The following is a 25,330-nucleotide window of genomic DNA, read 5'->3' as shown; positions in this document are numbered from 1 at the left end:
GGAGGGTCCTCTCTTTTCAGTATGAAAAGTAGAGGGTTCAGGAAGGAAGTTGAAATTTGGAGGAAAGCCTGAGGAGACTTGATTCCTAGGTAGAGTGAATAACCAACAGTGACAAGTGCAACAGAATACTTTCGTAATGAAAGTTAGCTAAGAAGTCATCAAGAATACTTTCCAGTCAAGGTAGCATAGCCTGTTCATACTTTTTATGTAGCTCTTCAATTCCAAAATCATGGCTGTGACGGATATAGTATAAAGAAGAAACAGAAAGATGTAGACAAAAATAGGAATAGAAGATCAAGTGGTACACTGAACTGAAGTCTTAAGCTCAGACAGGTAGGAGTCCCAGACCCTGAGTTTGGAATCAGGGAGCAAGGTCTGGAGTTTGATTTCTGTAGAACCATGGGCACAAATAGTACTTTCTGTAAAATGCAGATGGGAGCCAGCCTCCCCTCTTTAAAACCTAAGATAGTGATGAGCTTCCTCATCAAGAGAAGGGCTGAGGAAAGCCTCCTGCAAGCCCCTGTAGGGGGAAGGGGGGAACATAAAACCACTAGATCAGAACGCATGCAGAGGGATAGAGCAAGAGCAAAACTTAGAGACAGATGAGGAAATCTCTTGCCAGAGACCGAGCATATAAGCCACTGGAGAATGAATTCACCCCAAATGAAATCACCTGTGTAAACGCTTTGGACAAAGACATGATAAAGAAATTACAGTTATTTTTAATCAAAAAGAAATTTGGGGGGTAGGAATGGGGTATATGTAAGATAAAATAGAGATCATAAATAAACTTAAGAAAAAAACATCAAGTGAAAGAAGCTCTAGACGGGCAGAATTGATGGAGTGAGAGAAGGAAGATGGTACTGAAGAGTTCATCTAGAGTATCTCACAACGAGATGATGGCTCTATATGTCTGTGTGTGTGTGTGTCTTTGTGGACAACTTATTTTTCTTTTTTCCAGATTTTTGGCAATGTCTTGCTTTGTTAGTTTTTAAGTGGGGAAAAAAAAGGGAAGTATACAATACACAGTTTATGTAGACCATAGTAGCCATTTTAGGAAAAGTTACATTTACATGCATAAAAATTTATTCAAGAAAGTAAAAATCCTACTCCAATACTCATATACCAGAGGAGAAATTAGAAACTTGACTAATATGCTTAATCCTTTAGGGACCTTAAATTGACTGAAAATGTCATTGAATACCTTCTAAATAAAAATGTGTCATATGCAAAAAAGACCACATCTGAGATTAGTTATTTCTAACAGTTCATCTCACCACCACTTGAGAGGCAAAGTACAGATAATTCTGAAGGGCATATGTGAACACAGAAAATGTTTGTCGAAATTGAGCTATAGATGTGTCTAATGTCTTTAGCAGACATTGCAGCCCCAGCTTCATGCAGCAGGTCAGTCTCAACTTGGTGTTTAACCTGACAACAAGGTCAGGTTCCTTGATGGTAATTTACTAATTTATAGCAGGATTATCTACATGACATCAGAATAAATGCCAGTGCTTAGATAAGTCATTATGTAAGACCTTTTTTTTTTTCCTACTTGGTACCTCATTATTGTTGATTCTTGCATTTCATTGCATACCTCTTCTTCAATTGATGAGATTATATAATGCAGTATTCCAGACAAGTGAAATGGGGGGATAACTGAGAATTACACCAAGTGTCTTATCCATTACACACGTATTTGGAGAACACTTGCCATGTACAAAGCACTGTAGGTGAGGACAGAGCAGCACTGGATCCGAAAAGATGACAAGAAAACAGTGCTTTGAATGAAAATTTACCAAAGATAAGTTCATAATCAGGAAATTCTTCTCAAAATGTGAAGCCCTTCACATAAAGGACTATAATCTGATGGCCATGCCTCTCCAACACTATCACCCCACCGTGCCGATTTTTCACTTTTGCCTTGACAAGGATTGAGACACTAGATAAATAAACCCCCTTTGGATTTTCTGTAAAAGTAAGCTTTGTCGATTCTACCTCTGATCCTAGGGGATACACACGCCTTCCTGTGAAGAAACTTTTTTTGCTTCCTAACCATGTGTCAAACATGTATTGTAGCCATCTGAACAAATGAAAGATAGTTTGGGTGAAAAGTATATGTATTTATTGTTCACTTGTAGGCATGGCCAATTGTGACTGTGATTTAAAACATACTCAACAATTCATGCAGAAAGCCACATTCGGTTCCCTGCTTTCCTTGATACTATTAAAAACGGTAGAAAATTCCCCTAGTCAGTTACTTCCCACTAGAATGCTTAAGGGCAATGCAGAATTTAATCTCCCTAGCTTTATTACTTATCACCTAACTTTTGTTTTCATGATTTTAACGTCTTTAAACTTTGTTCTTAGTTTTAAAATGGCCTGTTTTAATTTCATTGAAAATTTCAATAGCCTCTGGGAAAAAATAGAGGTTGTAAGTTACACCTTTCATTCTCAGAAAGGAGCCACAAAGGGAAATTATCATTTCCTTTTGCTAGGCGGCCCCTTCCCCTTCCACCACTGAAAAATGAAAAGAAATTCATAATTGGAGTCTGGACTATTCCATCTGTTCTGAGGTCACTAAGTTCTGTTTCTCTCAAGGGTTCTAAATCATACTCCATTAGTCTGCTTCCAAACCTCAGCCCTGGGACTGGAGACCCCCAAAATGGGTAATACCACTGAGAAAGTAATTGCAGGTAAATGATTTATTTTTTCCTGGTCTAATAAAACCATGAAGGCCAAGTACAAAAACTCTTAAAACATTAAACCCAAGCCAAAGAAATCACTAAAAGAACAATAGGCAATTTATAAAGGGGCAAAAATTGAGAAACATACTGATGCATAAAGTTAAAGCTGAAAGGGACTTTCAAGATAATCTGATAATTTAATTTTATAGACTAAGTACAGTGAGTCTTAAAGCTAAAGTGACACAATCAGAAATATTCAGTGTAAGGTAATAGGTTTGTGCAGAATTCTCCCTGCTATCCCCACCTGCCCACTTCAAGGATTTAGACCTGTGTTTCTCAAAGTTTGTTCTTGTGTGAGCCCCAGCACCATAAAGATGCCCTAAGCCCTGAAAGGTTCGGTAGTGGGTGACTTTGGGGCATATACCATACCACCCCCTCAGAACCACTGTGCACATTAGCATTTTAAAGGCTCTCAGATATACTGCAGCAGGGCAAGCTCTTTTTTTTTTTTATTGTTATTTCCCCAATACAATTTTTTTTTCTACTGTACAGCATGGTGACCAGTTACACATACACATATACATTCTTTTTTCTCCCGTTATCATGCTCTGTCATAAGTAACTAGATATAGTTCTCAGTGTTACACAGCAGGATCTCATTGCTAATCCACTCTAAAAGCAATAGTTTGCAAGCTCTTTAGCTCTGTTCAGTCCAGCATTTCCCAAACTTTTTGTTTGTTTTTTGTTTTGTTTTGTTTTTTGCTTTTCAGGGCCGCCCCTGTGGCATACCGAAGTTTCCAGGCTAGGGGTCGAATTGGAGCTGCAGCTGCCAGCCTATGTCACAGCCACAGCAACACCTGCTCCAAGCCATGTCTGCAACCTACAGCACAGCTCACAGCAACGCTGGATCCTTAACTCACTGAGCAAGGTTAGGGATTGAACCTGCATCCTCATGGACACTAGTCAGGTTCGTAACCTGCCCGAGCCACAATGGGAACTCCTCCCAAACTTTTTGAGTGCTGGCCCATGCTCCTTTAAAGAATACCACGGAGTTCAGCAAAATCTTCAGGGGTTGGAGGAGATATTGCAGCACATCAGATGTGAGTAAAATATTGATAGAATGTGAGTTTTTTTTGTTTTGTCTTTTTAGGGCTGCACCTATGTTATATGGAAGTTCCCAGGCTAGAGGTCGAATCAGAGCTTTAGCTGCCGGCCTACACCACAGCCACAGCATTGCAGGATCCAAGCCACATCTGCGACCTACACCACAGCTCGCAGTTATGCCAGATCCTTGACCCACTGAGCAAGGCCAGGAATTGAACCCACATCCTCATGGACCCTAGTCGGGTTTGTTAACCACTGAGCCATAAAGGGAACTCCGAGACCTTTTTTTTTCTGTCTATCCCTGAGGCATGCAGAAATTCCCAAGCCGGGGATCAAACCCGCACCACAGTGGTAAGAACACAGATCCTTAAGTGCTAGGCCACTAGGGAACTCCTAGAATATGGGATTTTGAATATTGGCATAACTATGGATTTATTCAAAAGGGAGAAAGATGAGAATATAGGACTAGAACCTTAATTCTTAGCGTCGTAAGGGAAACAGTATTATTAGGGAAAAATATTTTGTGCTTCAACACTAATGCTAAAAGTGATTGATATTGATTTTATTTAATACTTATTTGCTGCTAATAGTGTTGGCATCATTAACTTTATCACCAACTCAGAATGCTTAGTTTAAGTGTATGTATACCTTCTGTTTGTTTTCCAGGACACTGTAATTTATGACCGGCTGGCAGAGACTTCAAAATACAAAGAAATTACCCTAAAGCATTTAGAGCAGTTTGCTACAGAAGGTGAGTGTGATATAGAAGGTGAGTATGATATAGCAATAAAGCATGATTAAGAAAAAAAGAAATCAGGAGTTCCCATCGTGGCGCAGTGGTTAACGAATCCGACTAGGAACCATGAGGTTGCGGGTTCGGTCCCTGCCCTTGCTCAGTGGGTTAACGATCCGGCGTTGCCATGAGCTGTGGTGTAGGTTGCAGACGTGGCTCGGATCCTGCGTTGCTGTGGCTCTGGCGTAGGCCGGCGGCTACAGCTCCGATTCAACCCCTAGCCTGGGAACCTCCATATGCCGCGGGAGCAGCCCAAGAAATAGCAACAACAACAACAACAACAAAAAAAAGACGAAAAAAAGAAATCATATACTACTAATATCTTATAGGGTCATTGCTATTATTTTATAGATGAGTATAATATGGCAATAAAGCATTAAAATAAAAGAAATCATGCATTTGGAGTGGATAAGCAATGAGATCCTGCTGTATAGCACAAGGAACTATATCTAGTAACATGATGGAACATGATGAAGGATAATGTGAGAAAAAGGATGCGTATATATGTGTGACTTTGCTATACAGTAGAAATTGACAGAACACTATAAACTGACTATAATGGAAAAAATAAAAATCATTAAAAAATAAAAAATAATAAAATGAAAGAAATCATATACTACTAATACCTTATAGGGTCATTGTTATTATTTTACTAAGACATTCTTAAAATAAAATAACAATACATATTGATAATTTCAGTTCTGCTCTTTGCTGTTTCCAACCATTATTTTTATTTTGCTTTCCTGTATTTATTAAAATTTTTGGAAGCATCATCTCTACCTTTTAGGGGGTGTGGAGGCTGTAAGTCTGTTTTGCTTTTTTTTTTTTTTTTTTTAAATTTCTTTTTATGGCTTCATCCACTGCATGTGTAAGTTCCCGGGCCAGAGACTGAATCTAAGCCACAACTGTGATCTGTGAACACTGGATCCTTTAACCCACTGCGCTGGGCCAGTGATCAAACCCACACCTCTGCAGCAGTCTGAGCCACTGCAGTGGGATTCTTAACTCACTGCTCCACCGCAGGAACTCCAGTTTTCTCTTTAGAATGGATACCGTTTAAGTCTAAATACTTTAAATCTCAAGTAATGCAGCAGGAAAGAAACAAGAGTCATAGAAATGGATGTTCTAACCTAAGAAAAAGATGAAATAAACAAACCTCTGTAACTATGAAAATTATTTTCAACCCAGGACTTTTTATGAAGCCCCAGCCGCATGCTAATAAGCTCTGCATACAACGTCAGAATCCATGGTAACTCTTAGATCATCCTGGAATATAGTATAGGGAGATGATCTAGATGAGATGAAAGGAAGTGAGAGTTGTTCAGCCTTAGGGTTGGACAAGAACTTAGAGAATCCTATCTCTACACTTGACAAAAGTGGCCAGTGCTGTATCTGAATCTCCCATCTAAGCTTTCACTCTTGTCTGCTTCTGACGGAACTGTTGCCAGTGGCACCAGGCCTGACCTCAGATCAAATCCTTTCCCTCTTAATCCAAGCTGCAAAAAGATAGGAACTTTTTTTTAAAAGCACCAGACTTTGAAAAGCAGGGACATCAAGAACGTTCCCCCATTTCTTCCCCCCAGAATGGAAGAGCATGGAGTCCCAGGGGTTTCCTGGAGTTCGGGTTCCGTGAGGTGCAACTTCTGGGGGGCTTGGCAGGTACAACCTACCTGGCACCCAGCTTGGGTTCCTTTTGGAGGCGGAGGGGAATTAGGGGCACCTCCTCCTCCTCTCTAATTGTGGTGGTGAAGATATTCCAGCTCCTGGACAGATTCCATTGCTGGGCGTCCACCTCTACCCTGGTCTCTTGGCCCTAGGTGGGTCCAGGCTGGTACTCCTCAGCTACCCCAGAGTAAGTCTCCAGCCAAGTTTCCGGAAAAGAAAAACATGTCCTAATAAGGCCCCAAAGATATAAGTTGTAGGGATCTGGCAGCAGACAACCCTACTCCTTTCTGGGGAGATGGAGGCCTCTGGGCACTCGATGTCCTGTGTTCTTTGCTTCTTTTTCCGACATGGTCTTGGCCATATTTTATTTGACTTCAGATCACTAGCACCTAATTATTCTGAGAGCTTAATGACCTTGCACGAGAACATTGTCTTCTTGGGAACCTCGTTAACTGCATTTATCGTGGCTGGCCAGTGTTTTCACCTCTTCCTTCTTACAGCCCATCACATTTTTTCTGGCTGAGGGTAGCCTCCAAGGGAGTTACAAAATTGACAGGCACCAAGCACTGGAAGTAGGTCACTTCAAACGTCAGCTTGGATTGTCTTCCTAGGGCGTTTCTGGTGGATTTTTTTTTTTTTTTTTTGTCGTTATCCCTCAATTTTTTAAACTCTTAATCCTACAAATTCAGTGGTAAGAGAGCAGTAATAAATCCCAGTGAGAGGAAGGGGCCCTCCCAATGGACCCCATTAGGGCCCCTTCCTTCTTTTCTCCCTAAGCATCTGTGAAGCTGCTATGATGAGCCAGCAGCCACTGTGCTCAGCACTGGAGTGGCAGGTATGAAGAACTCTGGGACCCTGCCCACCGGGAGCCTCAAGCTAATTTAGGAGATCACAAGAAAAACAATATGACACACTGTCATTCACATCATTGGAGTGTTGGGGGTTTCTGCCTGTAGAGTCTCCATGAGAGGAGAATGCTTCAAAGAGGTGATTTGAAGAACAGAGTCCTAGAGTAAATGCAAGGCAGGCAGCAGAGGGGGAACAGAAGAGAATGGAATAGAAAAGTGTTCCGTTTGTGCAAAGATCCTACTAGGGAAAGTGAGTGACAAAGAATGAGGTAGAAGACAATTGATGTGTAGTGACTGAGCCAGGTTTTGGAGACACCTCCCCCCCCTTTTTAGGGCCACACCTGCCAGCATATGGAAGTTCCTGGCTAGGAATCGAATTGGAGCTGCAGCTGCAATGCCAGATCTGACCTGCATTTGGGACTTATTCAGCAGCTTGCAGCAACGGCAGATCATTAACCCACAGAGCGAAGCCAGGGATCAGACCTGCATCCTCACAGACACTATATTAGGTTCTTAACCTGCTGAGCCACAGTGGGAACTCCAAGGTTTGGGATTTCATGCTAGGAAATGATGAAAAGATTTCAAGCAAAGGAATAACCTGATAAGATTAGGATTTTAGAAAAGTTACTCCAGGCGTGGAGGATGGGTTGAAAGAGCTGGGGAATTGGAAGCCAGGTGCCAGTTTTAAAGGCTAGGGGAGTATCTGACACTACGGCTCCATTTAAATGTGAATCAAACTTTAACATATTGTTTAAACTGAATCAGAGTGTTTGAAAGGAGACTTTGTGAAATAAAAACGGAAGTGTTGGACTTCTGAACAAAATTTCATTTGATGCCGGGCATGTGCTGCCTTTCTGCAGGGTTAAGAACTTTATGTTTTGCTGTGGCTGAGATTTCTGAGAGTGACTTCCAGGAGTGGCGAGCCGTCTATCAGCGCGCATCCACGTCTGTGCAGAACAGGCTGCTCAAACTGGAAGAGAGCTACGAGTTAATTGAAAAGGTACGTGGAAGACTGTTTTGCTCATCCAGAAAGACTGGTTTCCAGAAAACTTCAGTCTTGATTCAAGAGGCCAGTAAAAATAACAGATCTTGGAGTTCCTGTTGTGGTGCAGCAGAAATGAATCTGACTAGGAACCATAAGGTTGCAGGTTCGATCCCTGGCCTCGCTCAGTGGGTTAAGGATCCAGCGTTGCCGAAAGCTGTGGTATATAGGTTGCAGACTCAGCTCGGTGTTGCTGTGACTATACTGTAGGCCAGCAGCTGCAGCTCCAGTTGGACCCCTTGCCTGGGAACCTCCATATGCCATGGGTATGGCCCTAAAAAGCAAAAAAAAAAAAAAAAAAAGGCAAAAAAAAAGAAAGAGAGAGAGAGAAATGTCTTGACACAACACTAACTGTTGAATCTCCTCTGGTCTAAGCCCTGGCAGCACTTCATGTTTTTGCTGAAAAGTCTCTGGAGTTACTTTGAATGGGTCTTCAATCTTTTCACAATTTTAGGTCAAATGTAGGCTCATCTAGCAATCTCCTTGCCCAGGTTTCCATTGCATCTGCATCACTGAAGATATGCCCCCTCCCCAGACACACAGGTGCACACACATGCATGTGTACATACAGGTGGCAAAGGCATATAATGTGTAATAGCAAATAACATAATAAATACACAGCTTGTGTGACGCCATATGAATAGTAAAAAATGTATACGTGAACCGTGCAGTGCTTAGACCTGGCCGTTGTTCACTTACGTACCTTCGTCATCTCTGCCACGACTGTAAATATCCTCATTTTACTGATAGAGAAACCAAGGCTGTTCAGCCAAAAAGTGATGGATACACTATGGCTGATAGTACATAAATAGCAAGAGGTCTTGCCTCCTGCATGAAGACTAGCAAACATTTTTACGTTGTCCTTCGCTGCCGAGGGCTGTTTGTAGCACCCGAGTCTATTAACCTATTTAATCTCCACAGCATCCCTTTGAGGGAGGTGCTGTTAATTACCGAGCTGTGCAGATGAAGAAATCAAGGCACCAGAGAGGTTATGTAACGTGGCTGAGGTTACTCAGCTCCCAGAGGGTGAGCCCGAATTCTCCCTCTGGCTCCAGAGTTCATGCTCTCAGCCCCTCAAGTATCTTCATTCTAATCTTTACCTTCGCATTAAATAACTTCCTAGTTATATAATTCCTTCAACGGCACTCATGGGTCTAAGGTGTAGAATCCAGCTTGTCTGCTCACTACAGTTTACTGGGTCTTGCTGTCAGGTGAAAAAGGCTGACATGGTTTTCCTTCTGCTTTCTCAAACAACGTACTTCCTGGTACTACCTGTCTTGAATGATAGCCAGCATCACGGATGCCTCCCTGGTCTTTTTCCTCCTTCCTCTCCCCACATGCCCTCCCTTTTGGATACTGTGGGAGTGGGGTGCTCCAGCTGTGGGCACTTTTCTCTGTTATGAAGTTGTCCTATGTGACTGCAGACACTGTCCCCTGTCCCCTCAGTAGATTGCAATCCCATTAGAAGCTGGTTTGGGACTTCCTGTCATGACGCAGTGGAAACGAATCGAACTAGGAACCATGAGGTTGCGAGTTCGATCCCTGGCCTTGCTCAGTGGGTTAAGGATCTGGCGTTGCCATGAGCTGTGGTGTAGGTCACAGACATGGCTCAGATCTGGTGTTGCTGTGGCTCTGGTGTAGGCCAGCAGCTACAGCTCTGACTGGACCCCTGGCCTGGGAACCTCCACATGCCGCCGGTGTGGTCCTAAAAAGCCCAAAAGACAAAAAAAAAAGGAGAAGAAGCTGGTTTGTTTCTTCTCTCTCCCTTACATTTGAACTTACTTTGTGTCCTCCTTATTTCCCAGAAGGCTCATGATAGCACGTTTGATACTTTCCAACTTGATAAACCCCACCACCTCCACCATCACCAATTTAAGATGTGCCCACACCGCAGGGACCTGTTATCAATCCACTTACTGACTTCCTCTCCCTCTCCCTTTCTTTTCTAACATGCTTATATGTGATCACATCTTTGGGATATTATGTAGTTAAATAAAATAATATTTTGTTTATGAGGCCCTGACCATAATCTGTTTCAGTATCTCCAGCCAAAGTCATGTATTATTTTGAAATAGCATTAACGGTATTGATTTTTAATCTTTGGCTTTTCTTACTCTTTTGTGACTGACATTAAAAAAAAATTAATCTGTTTGGAAATGATTCTTTTTCTCCTATCTTCTTTCCTACACAGCCTGAATATAATCTAGCCTGTTTCCCCTGTGGCAATGCTGGAACTAATGTATAATAACTGACTATAAAAATATTTTAGGAGTTCCCGTTGTGGCTCAGTGGTTAACGAATCCGACTAGGAACCATGAGGTTGTGGGTTCGATCCCTGGCCTTGCTCAGTGGGTTAAGGATCCATCGTTGCTGTGAGCTGTGGTGTAGGTCGCAGACGCGGCTCGGATCCCGTGTTGCTGTGGCTCTGGCGTAGGCCAGCAGCAACAGCTCCGATTGGACCCCTAGCCTGGGAACCTCCGTATGCCGCAGGTGTGGCCCTAGAATGACCAAAAAAAAAAAAAAAAATTAAATGAATTCTAACCATTAAATTTTGTTCCTTACTTGAAGCATGCTGTAGCAAATTCTGGAGTTGAATGTTTAATGTGCTTAAAATTTTTTCTGTGAACATCCTAAAGTTTATAGATTTGATTTTATAGGTTTAACGGTTGTGTGTGTTTGTGTGTTTCATATCTGTTACTAAATTTTGACTTCCGTCACTAAGGTAGATGTTCAGCCTTTCTCCCAGCAGATGGCGATCGTGAGTCACATTGAAATTTAAGTTGCCTGGGGAAACCCATTATGTGTATGTGTATATTTTTAGTTTACAGATACAGAAGCTTCCTTTATGACTACCTCTTTCCTAAAATAAATGAAAAAGAGAATTTATAGCTAATTCCTCTTTACTTTGTGATGAGCCATGCTAATTTTTATTGAAAAATCAGGTGAAGAAATTAGTTCCCTTGTCCAACCAGCATGTTCCATATAAGGACTGATTTTCTACATCCATCCCTACCCCTGAAAACATAGTTTATTTCAGTTATTAGCTTAGTTACATTTCATTAAGTGGTTAATAGATGCTAGGTATCAGGGATGCACAGCTAAGGAAGTGGTCATGGTCAGAACGAATTCCTCCAGGAAATCTAGGAGTGACCCACAGACTTGGACCAAAGGAAGCTTTCAGAGAGGTGGTAACTTTTGAAATGAGCCTCCAAGATTATCTTACCAGTTAAAGGCGAGCTGAGGTGTCTTTAAAAGAAAAATAATAGGCACAATGACACTGAGGGGATCTCTGCAACTAAAATCTGTTTTTCTGAGTAATAATCTTCCCAGCTCTGATCATTTGAGGGCTGTGGGGTTGTTCATAGATCTAGAGCCAGGGCGAGAGCACATCTGGTTCCTTGGTCTGAGCATCTATTCTTTGTTCAAATCAGCTGGGGCTAGTGTTCCTCGGGGTTAGGGGGGTGCTATGACCATACATCCTAGTCAGGTGGGTTTCAAGGTGTCAGCACAGTGTCTGCCTGCCTGTCATCTCAATTCTCAATTCAGTTGTCATAGTCCTAGGCCCATCCATTTTGGCTTCCTTCTCGGCTGCTTTAAATGAGTCTTGTCTATTATGTAGTCTATTTTTTACGTAATTGGGATCTATTTTCTGTATAAACCACAATATTAGATTTAGCATGTAAGAGAGTGACTTTTAAACTGAGTGGTTTTCAAGTCTCTTTTTTTTAGAGCAGAACCCATTTTCCAAATGAAATATTGTCTGAATATACATACATATATTTTGTATATTATGTTATTATATAATTTTGTATATAATTGTGCATAATTATCACAAAATTACTATATATAATATATAATAAGTACATATATTATGTGTGTGATATATATTATACAATATTACATGATATAACATATTACATATGTATATGTAATATACAAAAGCAGAGCTGCTCTGCTTAGCAAATGAAGGAGTAGAGAGAAACCCCTAATTGGTCCTCCACTCAGACCCTTGCCCTCATCATGATCCATTTCAGGACTCTGGGGCCCCATGGAGCACAGTTTGGAAACAAGATAAAATTCTATCTGTGTGTGAAACTTTTAGAAAAGGTGCTTCTCCAAATTACTGCAGGCATTTTCCCACACTTTTCAACAAAACATCAGACCATCCTGTGGTCATATACAAGATGTTTCTGGACATACTCGAATTACTGATGCAAAATGCCACTGACCCCTTAATGGCATTACATTAAAGACTATTCAAAATGTGAAAGATTTGGAGAGCTTTTCCTGAAAACAGGGATGCATTTTTAATATGTCACAAAATAAGTGAAATGTTATGATTAAGAGTGTCCTTTTAAACCCTACTCTCTGTGCTATCCCTCCAGTGTTTGCTCAGACAAGTAATTCAGCTTTCAGAATTTAGTTAGAGCCTTTTTCCCTCAGAGACTGTAATTCCTAGCCTAGGCTGAAAACATATCCAAATAGGCCAGGAAGGTCCAAGCAGCTAATGACATCTGTCCCTTGGCACAGTGCTTTGTTACTCTTGTACCCAGCACGTCTGAGCTCTTGAATGCCCCCTTCACTTCTTGGGTAAATGACAGGAGAGAGGAGGTGGAAGATTTGAAAAAGTGCCCCAGATAGGGCTCTCCCCCAGGACAGTCACATTTAGAGAATTTAGGACTTTTACCTTCATCCATAAAATAGCATCAACATCTCTGCCACAAGGTTGTACAGTTTGGGCTCCAACACTTGCATTCAGATGGTAAACGCTTCAGGATTCAAAAAAAAAAAAAAAATCAGTTCTAATACTATGCGTTGTTTCAAGATGTTTCTTTTTTTTTTTTTAAACTAAATGGCGATCCCTTTATTTTATTTTATTTATTTATTTATTTATTTATTTATTTATTTTGTCTTTTTGCCATTTCTTGGACCACTCCCGTGGCATATGGAAGTTCCCAGGCTAGGGGTCTAATTGGAGCTGTAGCTGCCAGCCTACGCCAGAGCCACAGCAACACAGGATCCAAGCCACATCTGCGACCTACACCACAGCTCACGGCAACGCCGGATCGTTAACCCACTGAGCAAGGCCAGGAATCAAACCTGCAACCTCATGGTTCCTAGTCGGATTCGTTAACCACTGCGCCACAACGGGAACTCCTCAAGATGTTTCTGAAACATCTCTTTTCTATTACTAAATAAAGGTCAAGAAGGTGACATTTATTCTCAGGAAGCCCAAATCGTTCAGGACCAAGAAGACTCACCTAGTTAAAATGCAACAGGGATTATCAGAATCACATCAGATACTTGCGTTGTCTCGACCCAGTTTGAGGAAGAGAATTGTAGCATCACTTGAGTTCTGTGGACACAGACACCTCTTTGTCTCTCTTCGTCACCACTTGTGAGAATTTGCACTTGTCTCATTCTGTCAGTCAGTGCACTTGACCTGTTTTACCTTCGTTAGCCTCTTTCTTTTCAAAGACAATGTATTTGGACTTGTAATTTTAGTTTTTTTTTTTTTTTTTTGCTATTTCTTTGGGCCGCTCCCACGGCTAATTTTAGATTTTAAAACCACTTATCTTGTTGGTCTATATTTTTAAATATCAGATGATTTTTAAAATTAAGAATTCATTTATTTGCATTTGGTCAGGGAAAAAATTGCAAGTAAGCAACAATAATTAAGAAGCTTTATGCTGTATTAACACTTGCTTCTCTGAAATTTCTCCTCTTCTTTGATCTGCCACTTCACATTTATTTCTAAGACATAAATTTTTTGCCTCATATTCATACGCTGCTGCTGGGTTCCTTTGAAAATTAGTAGAACAGAGGACTCTGATCTTACCTTATGGGGGGAGATGTTTATAATTAAACCATTGGTTGAAATATGAAGGTATGCCTTCAGAAGGTAAATAGAGTCTTTGAAAAAATTTTATATTTATTTGCTTCAATAGGAAAATGCAATTATATCTTAGCATTGCATAAATTACCTTCACATCACTTCTGATGTTTATGAAAGCAGAATATCTTAAGCATTACAGAAAACAGAGTAGATGCAGTACCTGTCTGGATTGGGCAGTGATTAAAACAGTATTCCCCTGGTGATGAAACTGTTTCTTCTTCTCTTCTTATGAGGCATAGATTGCAAAATATGCTTTTTTTTTAAAAAATGAAAACTTACCCAATACTTTTATCTGCTAAAGTTTTTTTTTAAATTAATTTGGGTCAGAGAAGATGATTTTTTAACTTAGGAGTAATCAGAAAGCTATAATTCTGGCGGCATCTAGCCCCCTTTTGAGTCAGATAGCAACACTGTGTCTTAAATACACAGATTTTGTAATTCACAATTCATATATATGTTCCACTAGGTTGAAGCCTCATGAGAAGAGGGACCATTTTTATCAAATTCATCTCTGTATCTCCATGACCTGCCTCTCTGGCCTGTATTAATCACTGAATAATTATTTGATGAGTAAATAAATGATTCAGTTAAATAATGAAGTCGAAGGCTAAACTGACTTAGTAATTGCTTGCTTAATGAAAGCCTGCCTTCTCTTACCCACATAGTCCATGTTTTCTGCACTTCAAGGATGCTGATTTCAAATGTATTGTCACTAAGGACTACTAAGGACTGCTTTAGGGATGTGCAGAGAAGGCAGCCAGTGGTTTTAACGAATGCATTTGTTGGAAACTTTCAGTCCTTTGAAAAACCCATCTTCCAAGTTATTTAACGTGTGAATGGGGGAGGTTGGAAAGATTCAACAGCAAATGCCTCTGCAGTTGTCAGATGTCAGGCCCTGCTGAGGGGGTGAGGGTGTCCGTGCAGCAGGGGAAAAGGATGAGAAGACCCCTGTCTTCCTTCCAGTGCTGGGAGAGGGGCAGTGAACTTGAACCCTGGAAGATGCCATTCCAGACTGGCCTGAGCACCCTGGGCCCTGCCATAGGCACTGAGACAGGGCAGTGAATTAGTGATCTCTTTTACATTATTTCCTTGATTCCGCCCCCAACTGTGGTTGACATTTCTGGGATTTTTTTTTTTTTTTTGGTCTTTTTGCCATTTCTTGGGCCAGTCCCGAGGCATATGGAGGTTCCCAGGATAGGGGTCCAATCGGAGATGTTGCCGCCGGCCTACACCACAGCCACAGCAATGCCAGGTCAGAGCCACGTCTGCTACCTACACCATAGCTCACAGCAACGCCGGATCCTTAACCCACTGAGCAAGGCCAGGGATCAAACCCGCAACCTCATGATTCCTAGTCAGATTCGTTAACCACTGCGCCACGATGGGAACTCCCTCTGGGATTTTTTTTTTAAAGACTGCCTTCATGCGACGTAATGTAGATCAACCCTCACAGCCAGTGTGACTAACAGCAGTCCAGCACCCTTCCCAACATGTGGCTTAAAGGATTCCTAGAGAAATATAAAACTTAATGAAAAACAGAACTTTTCATGAACATTTATGGCTGCCAAATTCATAGTAACTTCTGTATTCCAATTGAATGCTCTTTCAGAGAAAGCACCCCTTTCTATTCTTAGTAGCTACCAATATCACTTTTGTTTATACTAAAAACTGAAATGTACTAGATGAAAATTTACATGATGTACTGGTGATTTTGTGGTCTCAAATTCCAGTAGTTTCCTGTTTTACTGTTTGCTTAAGAACATATGCAGTCTGCCAGCTTATCTCCTGAGAAGACCTGACAATTTTGGAGCCCTTTCTCAGCTCCAGGTCCTCTGCTCTGTGCCTTGATTGTTTAATTCCAGGGCCTCTAAAATGGGGGTGGGTACAAGGTGAACGGTTGGGGTGAGCAAAAAAACAAATGTTACAACTTCTCTTTCTACTTATATTTCTTTTTCTTTTTTTCTTTTTTCTTTTTTCTTTTTTTTTTCTTTTTTTTTGGCTGCGCCAGAGGTGTACAAAAATTCCTGGATCAGGGATCCAACCCATACCAAAGCAGTGACAATGTCAGATCCTTAACTGCTTGGCCCCCAGGGAACTCCTCTACTTGTATTTTATCTCATCTTTTTTACAATTTATTTTTGCATTCTGCAGTATATATAATTTATTAGTATTAACAAAGTAAATGTTTAAAAAAATTGGCATACCTAGGTCTTAAATAACATTTTTTCCTATCTTAACACTCAAAAAAAAAAAAGTTGGAGAAAAGAGATCTACCTTTATCCTCCAAACAGCTCTGTTACATCTGTATTATTAGCCTTATCAGGCTGACGTAGGAATTCTTAGGTAAGTTTTTTGTTGAAGGACACATACTCAGTAGTTGGCAGAACAGGGATTCTAATCCCAGTTCTGTCTTAATTCCAAACCCCATGTTAATAACCCATATGTTATTCTGCCAGCATGGTTTAGGAGAAACCAGGCATGTATGTAAAACATTGGCAGCTTGAAAAATAAAATGTAACCACGTGTGTAGTCGAGTGATCATGAGATCTCACTTGGGGTTGGGAGGCATCGCTTGTTCAGGACGAGCATCAGTGCAGATGGGACTCTGTTTTTCCTGATTTTTCTCTTAACGCATCAGTAGAGTCGTCTCATTGAAAGTACTTAATGTTCCCCTCGGAGTTCCCGTCGTGGCTCCATGGTTAACGAATCTGACTAGGAACCATGAGGTTGCAGGTTCCATCCCTGGCCTTGCTTAGTGGCTTAGGGATCCGGTGTTGCCGTGAGCTGTGGTGTAGGTCGCAGACACAGCTTGGATCTTGTGTTGCTGTGGCTCTGGTGTAGGCTGGCGGCTCCATCTCCGATTGGACCCCAGCCTGGGAACCTCCATATGCTGCGGGAGCGGCCCTAGAAAAGGCAAAAAAAGACAAAAAAAAAAGTACTTAATGTTCCCTTAGATGTCTAATCACACGCTTCTCCTTTCTGGCTGATAGATTCCTTATTATGAATGCTTTGCCGTAGACTTTCCGCGCTGGGTTTTGCTGTCTTCTCACTCAGTTAAGATGAATGTGTTGTTTTTGCGGCTACACCCCATTGCCTCTCAAACCCTGATTCTCTTCAGCGGGGTGTGTGAATTCTGACCTTATTTGGGAAGCCCTTGGCTGTGTGAGAATTCAAATAGGAGCTCTGTGGTTCAGGGAGAACCGAGTTAAAACCGACGTCTTGGCCTTGGTTGCATGATTTCTCCAGAAACAGGCCAGTGAGCCCTGCCAATGATCTCATGCCCTTACACTCCATGGGCTTTAGCCCCGCTTAAACTCAAAGGACAGAGGTAGGCGATTCTCTGCTGTTACATGAGACCCTTTTGTCCTGTGCATAGAGCTGTTGAGGAGAGAAGCACAGGCATGGATGCAGAACAGAGAAGAGACAGCAGTCCCCGAGAGCCCGCCTGGTAGCATGGCTCTGAGCACTCCATGTCACCAGGGCCTCTGTATTCCAGATGTAGCATATTTTACAGCCAAAGAGCGTGATGACTGCCATGGCCCCTGACCTGGTCTTGCACCCTCCATTCTTCCCAGTCCAGCTCCAGCGAACCCCCGGTGAACTTTCTGAATCATAAATATGACTATCCCTCCCCTTCAAAAATTCCTCCCCAGGTGCCCCTCGCCTTTGGAATCTCCAGCCTAAAACACAGCCCTTCAATTTCCATTCCCTGCCAGCTTTTCCAGGCTCATCCTTTTCTTAGCTTACTCCTCAAAGTTTGACATGACTGATGCCATTTTATCCTCAGAACAGCCCCATCAAATGGGTATTGTTTAAATCACCACACCCTTTGCTTCGTTTATCGGTTCCATATTGACTAAATGGCGGCTTCTCAAGCACAATATGCTTTTGCATACCTCTGTCTTTGCACAAGTGCTTTCTTCTGTTTGGGATTCCTTCCTCCATCTCTCCCCACCTCTCCAGAGTGCTTGTCTCACTCTTAATTCTTCGTTTAGGATTTAAGGTCAAATGTTAACTTGTGTTGGATGAGTCTTTTGAGCCACCCCAGACTAAGAAAATACTTATTTCCTGTGTTTATCTTTTGTCCTCACAGAAAATTGTGTGTTTGCTTTTAAGATAGTGTATAGCATATAGTTGTGTGATTATTTGGCAAGAGCCTTGTTTCTCTCTGATGGTAATTGTATATCACAGTTGAAAGGCTTTGTCTGGAGGTTGGGATTGCAAGGAGAGGGGAGAACACTGGGGCCAGAGGATCTGAGGCCAGGCTAAGAAAGAAGGGTCAGAGTTGACCAAGGAACTATCGAGAGCAATCAGTCAGGGGGCCCTGTGCAGAAATGGGCTGCTCATCAGTATTCTACATCAAGACTCTGCAAACTGCACCAGGAGGGCCACATTCACCACTGATTTTTAGAAATAAAGTTTAGCTGGAGCATAGCTCCACCCATTTATTTATAGATTGTCTTTGGCTACTTTCATGCTACAATGACAGAATTAAGTAATCGCAGCACAGGATACATGACGCTCGCTGTAAAATAGTCACCAAAAAAGTGTGTCAACCTTGCTCAAGATAAGCAATTAAATCCTCAAACCAGCAGCATTGTCATCACTGCATAATTCCTTGTAATAAGCCCTTCAGGTACATCTGAAGACCAGTGCTCTCCATTCCTGGTCCTGGGGCTTGATGACAGCCGGGCAGCAGAGTCCAGGAGAAACAGACACCAATAAAAGGCAAGAGGGTACAGTCAGGAAACAAGGCAGGGAGGAATCCCAAGAATGGATTCTAAATAGGTCTTCCAAGAAGGAAGGGGCTAAGGTTGTGCCCCACCCTTTGCCCAGGACTACCCACTCAGTGTGTATTTGTGAGTGAATGAACACAGGCAGGCATGTGTGTTAGGAAGGGAGCCAGTCCCAAAGTGGGAGTCTGGGGCCTGCAGGTGGAAACAGGAAGCAGGTGCACCTGGCAGGAGCACCCCAGGACTGAGGCTGAAACGTATTCATAGGAAGAGAGTATTACTAAAAACCGAACAGAGACAAATGTTTAAAAATCGGATGACTTAACAAAAAAATTCTAACTTTCATTTAACCTCAGTTTTACTTCCCATTCACTGCCTTGGGGTGTGTATTGATTCTTGGTGTTTTGTTCTCACCATCCTAGCTCAGCGGTTCCCCAGTGTGACCTTACATAATCAACTGAGCCTCCTTGAAGCTATTACCTGAATGAATCCATGTATAGCACTTAGCAGTATCAAATGTTTCTCTGCTAAGGAAATATTTCTTCATCTTCCTGCTCACAATCTTAGTTCATATTGAGGTAGTTTACCAAATGTTACTGGTACTTATCCTTATTTACTCCAGTGATACAACTTTGTTTACCAGTATTATTTATTTATTTTGCTTTTAAAGAAACTTCTGCCAAACTTCTGTAATCAGAAGCCCAAGTTGATGATTATGCTTTTTCTCATTTAGGGATGCATCACAAGCTTTTTTAGAATGTGAATTAATTTAAGCCATGACATGATATTTGCTCATGTGGAAACAGGTCATTTTGAGGTTCTGTTATTTAGCAAAATATACATGTATTGGGGAAAAATGCAGTTTCTAAATCTGTCCTAATGTTTTACCATACAGTTTTTAAATGCCCTGCATGAAGCTTTTTATCTTCTCAAGGAGAGAAATTTTACATTTGTACCCCTTTTTAGAACCTCTACATACATTATGAACTTCTAAAAGAGAAAATAAGATTATTGAAGGCTTTCCTAGGTAAATAAATATTATTTCATAATTTTTTTCAGTGATAACTAAATCTATATTATGTCAAAGAGGCATCCACTGAAACCTTTATAACTCTTGGCACAGTGACATTTTGAAAGTAAAATTGCTGTTCAGAGGGTTTTTTTTTTTTTTAATTCCATAAACGCTATGGGAATTTTATCACGTTTCAACACTTGCTGAATATGTAATTCCCATAGTGACCATTAGTGGCCATCTGTGTAAGGTAATACATGTTTGGGATGAAATTGATTACGGCCTAACCACTCTTGTGTTATGATCAAGAAAAGCACGTAAAGTTCAAATCTTTTTTCCTAGTGATTGTTATGTAGCTGAAGATATTAATTTCCAGAGGCAGAACAGCATGTCATTCAAGATCTAATCTCACAATAAATGACACCAGGACCAAAGGAAGGAAGGCTGCAGAGCTTTCCACTGAAATTTCTTAGTTAAATGCTCTAAGAAATTAGTAAGAGGTGCTCTTAGGATAAAGGGAAAATAAACAGGCTTTCAAACACGGGTTTTCTTTTGCAGGCATCAACGTAGACCCACTGCAGTTTTCCTGAACATTCAGAAAGATTTCATTCTCATTTTTAGAAATTCTTGTTATCATAGCCACCAACACACCCCAAGGAAACCTGCTTCTAGCTTTTCTCGGCATATACATTGCTGGCCTTAATATCTTTGGTATTTTATATAATGTTCGCCTGGTTTGGAAAGTGTTACCTTTTTACCTGTGCAAAACCAGCTGCTTTCCTTTTTTCAAAATATGCTTTCAATGCGATCTCCCCAGCGAGTCATTTTATTTTTATGAGATGTGTCCAGAGCAGTGCATACCCGCTTACTTCCTGAGCTCATTTACCCCTTAGCATAGAACTACAAGATGCCGCGAGTGCAGCTCTAAAAAGCAAAAAAAAAAAAAAAAGTCTAGAAGATAGATAAGTATACTTGTTTATATATTTCTAATTAATATATCCATACCTTGGCTTTCACATTAGCTAGTTACCTCAGTATTTTTGTGAAACATGTTACCAAAAAATAGTTTTGGGTTTAAAAATGTTGAGAGCCTGTATTACTCAACTATGGTCATGATCACCTACAGTCTGTATGTCTGTGACATATCTAGCATTTGGACACAACCATATCCTGAGCTTCCCTGGGATGGGGGCCAGAATGATTTAGCTATGAATGTCCTCAAAGTAGCTAAAAGAATTGCTGGAATCATTGTCTCAGTGTTGAAATACAGCAGTTGTGATGCTGGCATCGTTGATGCCGAACTGTTCTTCCTTTTCATTCCTGAACTTCTTGATGATGATTATTCATCAGGTTTTGATAGACTTCCAATCTGCTTCCCATTAAAGATAATAAAATAAGCGTATCTTTCTAAAGAAGGAAATTTGCCTTCCTGTCTTATGTATTCTATACTGAGAAGTCATGCATCAAGTGTATCTAACAGCTGCATAAGTTATTGAGAATACGTTGAAGGCAGAATGGTCTAGATTGCAGCAATACTGTATGACATTTGGATTTGGGTTTTTGGTTTTTTTTATTTCATTCACTCAGCAAATACATCAAACGCTGACTATCAGCATTCTGGAGATGCGGTATAAAGGTGAACAATACACGGTCCCTACTTTTCTTTTGTCAACTTAAAATTCCACTTTGTTTGTAGGTAGCCAGGGACCAAAGACTCCGCGGAGTCCTTCAGCATCAGGATCTGGACACAACCATATCCTGAGCTTCCCTGGGATTGGGGCCAGAAGGATGTACCTGGGCTCACAGGATCTTCCCTGGGTTAGCACTTAGCGCTCAGGCCAGCATTCTTATGGGCAATACGCCCAGGTTAGGGGGCCCTTCACTCCCTCATGCCAGATGGAGACCTCAGCCTACATCCAGAGCAGAAGCTGCATTTGTTCCTTTGTCTTCCTACTTGATATTACTGAGGTAGGGAAGTCAACACTAGCCCGTAACACACTAATTTACTCCAGTCAGCATTTAGGGGGCAGAGACTAGGAGCTGACCATTGTATGGGGCACTGTTGTGGACCCAAAGGGATCCAGAGACCTTAGTTCAAGCCCTGCCCTTGCATCATCTATCAAGTTTTATCACTGTGAACTAAAATACCAGAGCCATATATTAAATAGCTAATCTCAATATGATATGTTAAGATGTGTAGGAGTTCCCCGTGGGACTCGGTTAAGGACCCAACGTTGTCTCTCTGAGGATGCAGGTTTGATCCCTGGTCTGGCTCAGTGGATTAAGAATCTAATGTTGCTGTAAGCTGCAGCATAGGCTGCAGATGCAGCTCAGATCTGGCGTTGCTGTGGCTGTGACGTAGGCCTGCAGCTGCAGCCCTACTTCAGCCACTGGCCTGGGGACTTCCATATGCTGCAGGTCTGGATATTTAAAAAAAAAAAGAAAAGAAAAGAAGGATGTGTAAAGTTGAGCAAAGCTCTATTTGAACACAGCAGAGGAGAATTTTTTTTTGTCTTTTGTCTTTTTTTTTTTTTTTTTTTTTTAGGGCCACACCTATGGCATTTGGAGGTTCCCAGGCTAGGGGTCGAATTGGAGCTGTAGCCACCAGCTACCCACAGCCACAGCAACACGGGATCCAAACCACATCTGCGACCTACACCACATCTCACGGCAATGCTGGATCCTTAACCCACTGAGCGAGGCCAGGGATCGAACCCGCATCCTCATGGATGCTAGTTGGGTTCATTAACCACTGAGCCATGACGGGAACTCCCAGAGGGTAAGTTTTGCTTTAAGAAGTAAAGGAAAATGTCAAAGAAGCAGTAGCTTTTTAAAAGAAAATTTTTTAATTAGAGTATAGTTGATTTCCAGTGGTGTGCCCATTTCTGCTATATAGAAAAGTGACACACACACACACACACACACACACACACACACACACACACACATATATATTTCCTTTCTTATATTATCTACCATCACGGTCTATCCCAAGAGACTGGATATCGTTCCCTGTGCTATACAGTAGGACCTCATTGCTTATCCATTTCTAAAGGTAATAGGTTCAAAGAAGCAATAGCTTTTGAGTTTGGACTCACAGGATGAGCCAAGTTTCACTAGGCAGGGCAGTGGGGAATGTGTGTGAATCTATACACATACCTACGCATGTAAACACGTAACAGACATGTATATACAAACACTAAGGCCTATGCATGCCCATCTCTCTTTAAGCATTGTGGCAGAGACTGAAGGCTGGCTAATTTAACACCTATTTCCAGCCACCTCTGCATTGCCACCGCCACCAAGGAGCCTGGAAAAGTGAAACACTAATAGTTAGGGACGGCCAGGTTGTACCATCTGGCCATTTCACTATATTTGGAAATATGCTGAGGACTCTTAGAAACCTTTTTGCTTTTCATAGAAGATGTGGATTCAGTTGGTTTTACCACCTTATTCTTGTCTTCAGGTGGCTGTTATAATTCAAGCTGTGACACTCCCCTGAGACATGGAGAGAGATCTTGCGAGTGAGTGGAAATATGGTCAAGCCAACAGTATTATACCCACAACTACCCACTTCAACATTAATGACGTACAAAATGCAGAATCTTTATTTAAGCCACTTGAGTTAGGTTTTTCTATTATTTATAGCCAAAAACATTCCTAAGTAACACTCATCTGTTATACACACACTCATTCTTACGTGTTTATGTAGATATTTAACTTTATTTTCCATGCCTACCAGGACATGGGGCTATTTTTAGACTTGTGTTTCAGTGAAAAATAAATAGGGCTTAATGTTAGAGAAAAAAATAGAAAGCAGAACGCCTTCTTTGCTCTTACCAACTCAGACGTTGTCCTTTGCAATAATTTCCCTTGTATCCATTCTGTCCATATATATATATATATATATCAGATGAAGCTATATATAAAATATATAATATATATTTATGTACTTATAAATGTATAGATATTTTACTGTAGGCAAGAAGGGAGAAGGTGGTTGAGAAGAAGGATAAACACCGAAGCAGATCATGAGGAACGCGGTTAAGACCGAGAGGTTAGGTTATGGGGAAGAGGAGGTTACATTATGGGGAAAGCAGATACGAGGTTAGGTTAGGTTATGGGGAGGTTAGGTTATGGGGAAAGCGGCTAAGACGGAGAGTCAGTTGGTTGTGGCTTGCAGAACACTGCTGGGAAGGATACCCAACTAGTGACAGTGCCTGGTCACGTGGTGGAGAGAAAGATTGGAATCTTAGGCCATCACCGCACATTCCCGTGTGTTCAGGACCAAGAACACCATCACCTGTTTCCATCTGGGGGTAAAGCCAGGTTTTCCTCATAGCCAAGAGATTGTTGTCTTTTTTCCCCTTCCATTGAGGATGATGAGAAAGGCTTCTTCGTTGTGAGAGATGAGAACAGCTTTCCACCCAACATTTTGGCTGTGTTTGGTCTTGTGTGAAAGATAAGCAAGAGATCTTTAATGAACTCTGACCTTCCTCTACACAAACATGCAAGCACGTGCAGAACACTGCACCTGCTCTTTCTGCAGCCACTAACGCCATCACTTTGTTTACTGCTTCTTTCTTCATCCTTTCTCAATTGTACATCGCCATTTCCAGACACTGCATCAAATGACCATTTAATAGTGTCAACATATAACGTTACCCTTTTTCAAACAGGTCCATTCTGTGGCTACGTCATTAGAATGAACGTCCATAGTTTTTGTCTTTATTTTTTTCTTCATAGCTGCCTGCTCCTTTTTAACTGTTTTTGATTTCCCTCTTCTATGTGTGTGTGTGTGTTTTAGACTCAGTTCCTTACCTTAGGAAGAGTCAGGGAAGACTGAAAGCCTCAGAGAGCCTCAGTCTCCTGCCAGAAGTACTGGTTGAAAGTTAGGGACCCTCAAAAGAGAAAACTCAACAACATAGTTGGAATTTATACCAAATCCATGAATTATCAGTTAGTCTCTGATTTGTTTTGATTTGATTTGATTTATTTTTGCTTTTTAGGGCCGCCCCTGTGGCTTATGGAGGCTCCCAGGCTATGGGTAGGATCAGTGCTGCAGCTGCCAGCCTATACCACAGCCACAGCACTGCGGCATCGGAGCCACATCTGTGACCTACACCACAGCTCATGGTAATGCTGGATCCTTCACCCACTGAGCAAGGCCAGGGATTGAACCCACATCCTTATGGATACAATTCAGGTTCATTACCACTGAGCCACAACGGGAATTCCAAGTCTCTGATTTTAAAATGTGTATACACTTCAACATTTTGTTCTTAAAGAATCTAAACTGGTGTTTGTTTGTTTGTTTGTTTTTAATTTTGCCACTCTTTTTCCTCAGAATCTTCAGCTACTGGGAGCTACAGCCATTGAGGACAAATTACAAGATCAAGTGCCTGAAACCATAGAAACTCTAATGAAAGCAGACATAAAAATCTGGATCCTTACAGGAGACAAGCAAGAAACTGCCATTAACATTGGTAATTCACCTAAGTCAAACTTTGCATTTCAACATGTTGATATATTTTAGAAGACAGATTTGAAA

General features: G+C 41.4%; 1 protein-coding gene across 8 annotated transcripts in view; it reads left to right on the top strand.

Moving 5' to 3' along the window:
• ATP8A1 (ATPase phospholipid transporting 8A1) overlaps positions 1–25,330 on the top strand; it is a 252,441-nt gene that overhangs the window by 119,867 nt on the left and 107,244 nt on the right. For all 8 annotated transcript variants that reach the window (XR_007137501.1, XM_047798800.1, XM_047798799.1 and 5 more), the window contains 3 exons: positions 4,457–4,541; positions 7,957–8,096; positions 25,127–25,265. Coding sequence is in view for 7 of the 8 variants with exons in the window: in XM_047798800.1 (XP_047654756.1) it covers positions 4,457–4,541; positions 7,957–8,096; positions 25,127–25,265 (364 nt within the window). In the remaining variant the exon portion in view is untranslated. The remainder of the gene's footprint in view (positions 1–4,456; positions 4,542–7,956; positions 8,097–25,126; positions 25,266–25,330) is intronic.

Source organism: Phacochoerus africanus, chromosome 10, assembly GCF_016906955.1.
Source record: "Phacochoerus africanus isolate WHEZ1 chromosome 10, ROS_Pafr_v1, whole genome shotgun sequence".
Taxonomy (NCBI): domain Eukaryota; kingdom Metazoa; phylum Chordata; class Mammalia; order Artiodactyla; family Suidae; genus Phacochoerus; species Phacochoerus africanus.
This window is presented reverse-complemented; position numbering and strand designations above follow the sequence as displayed.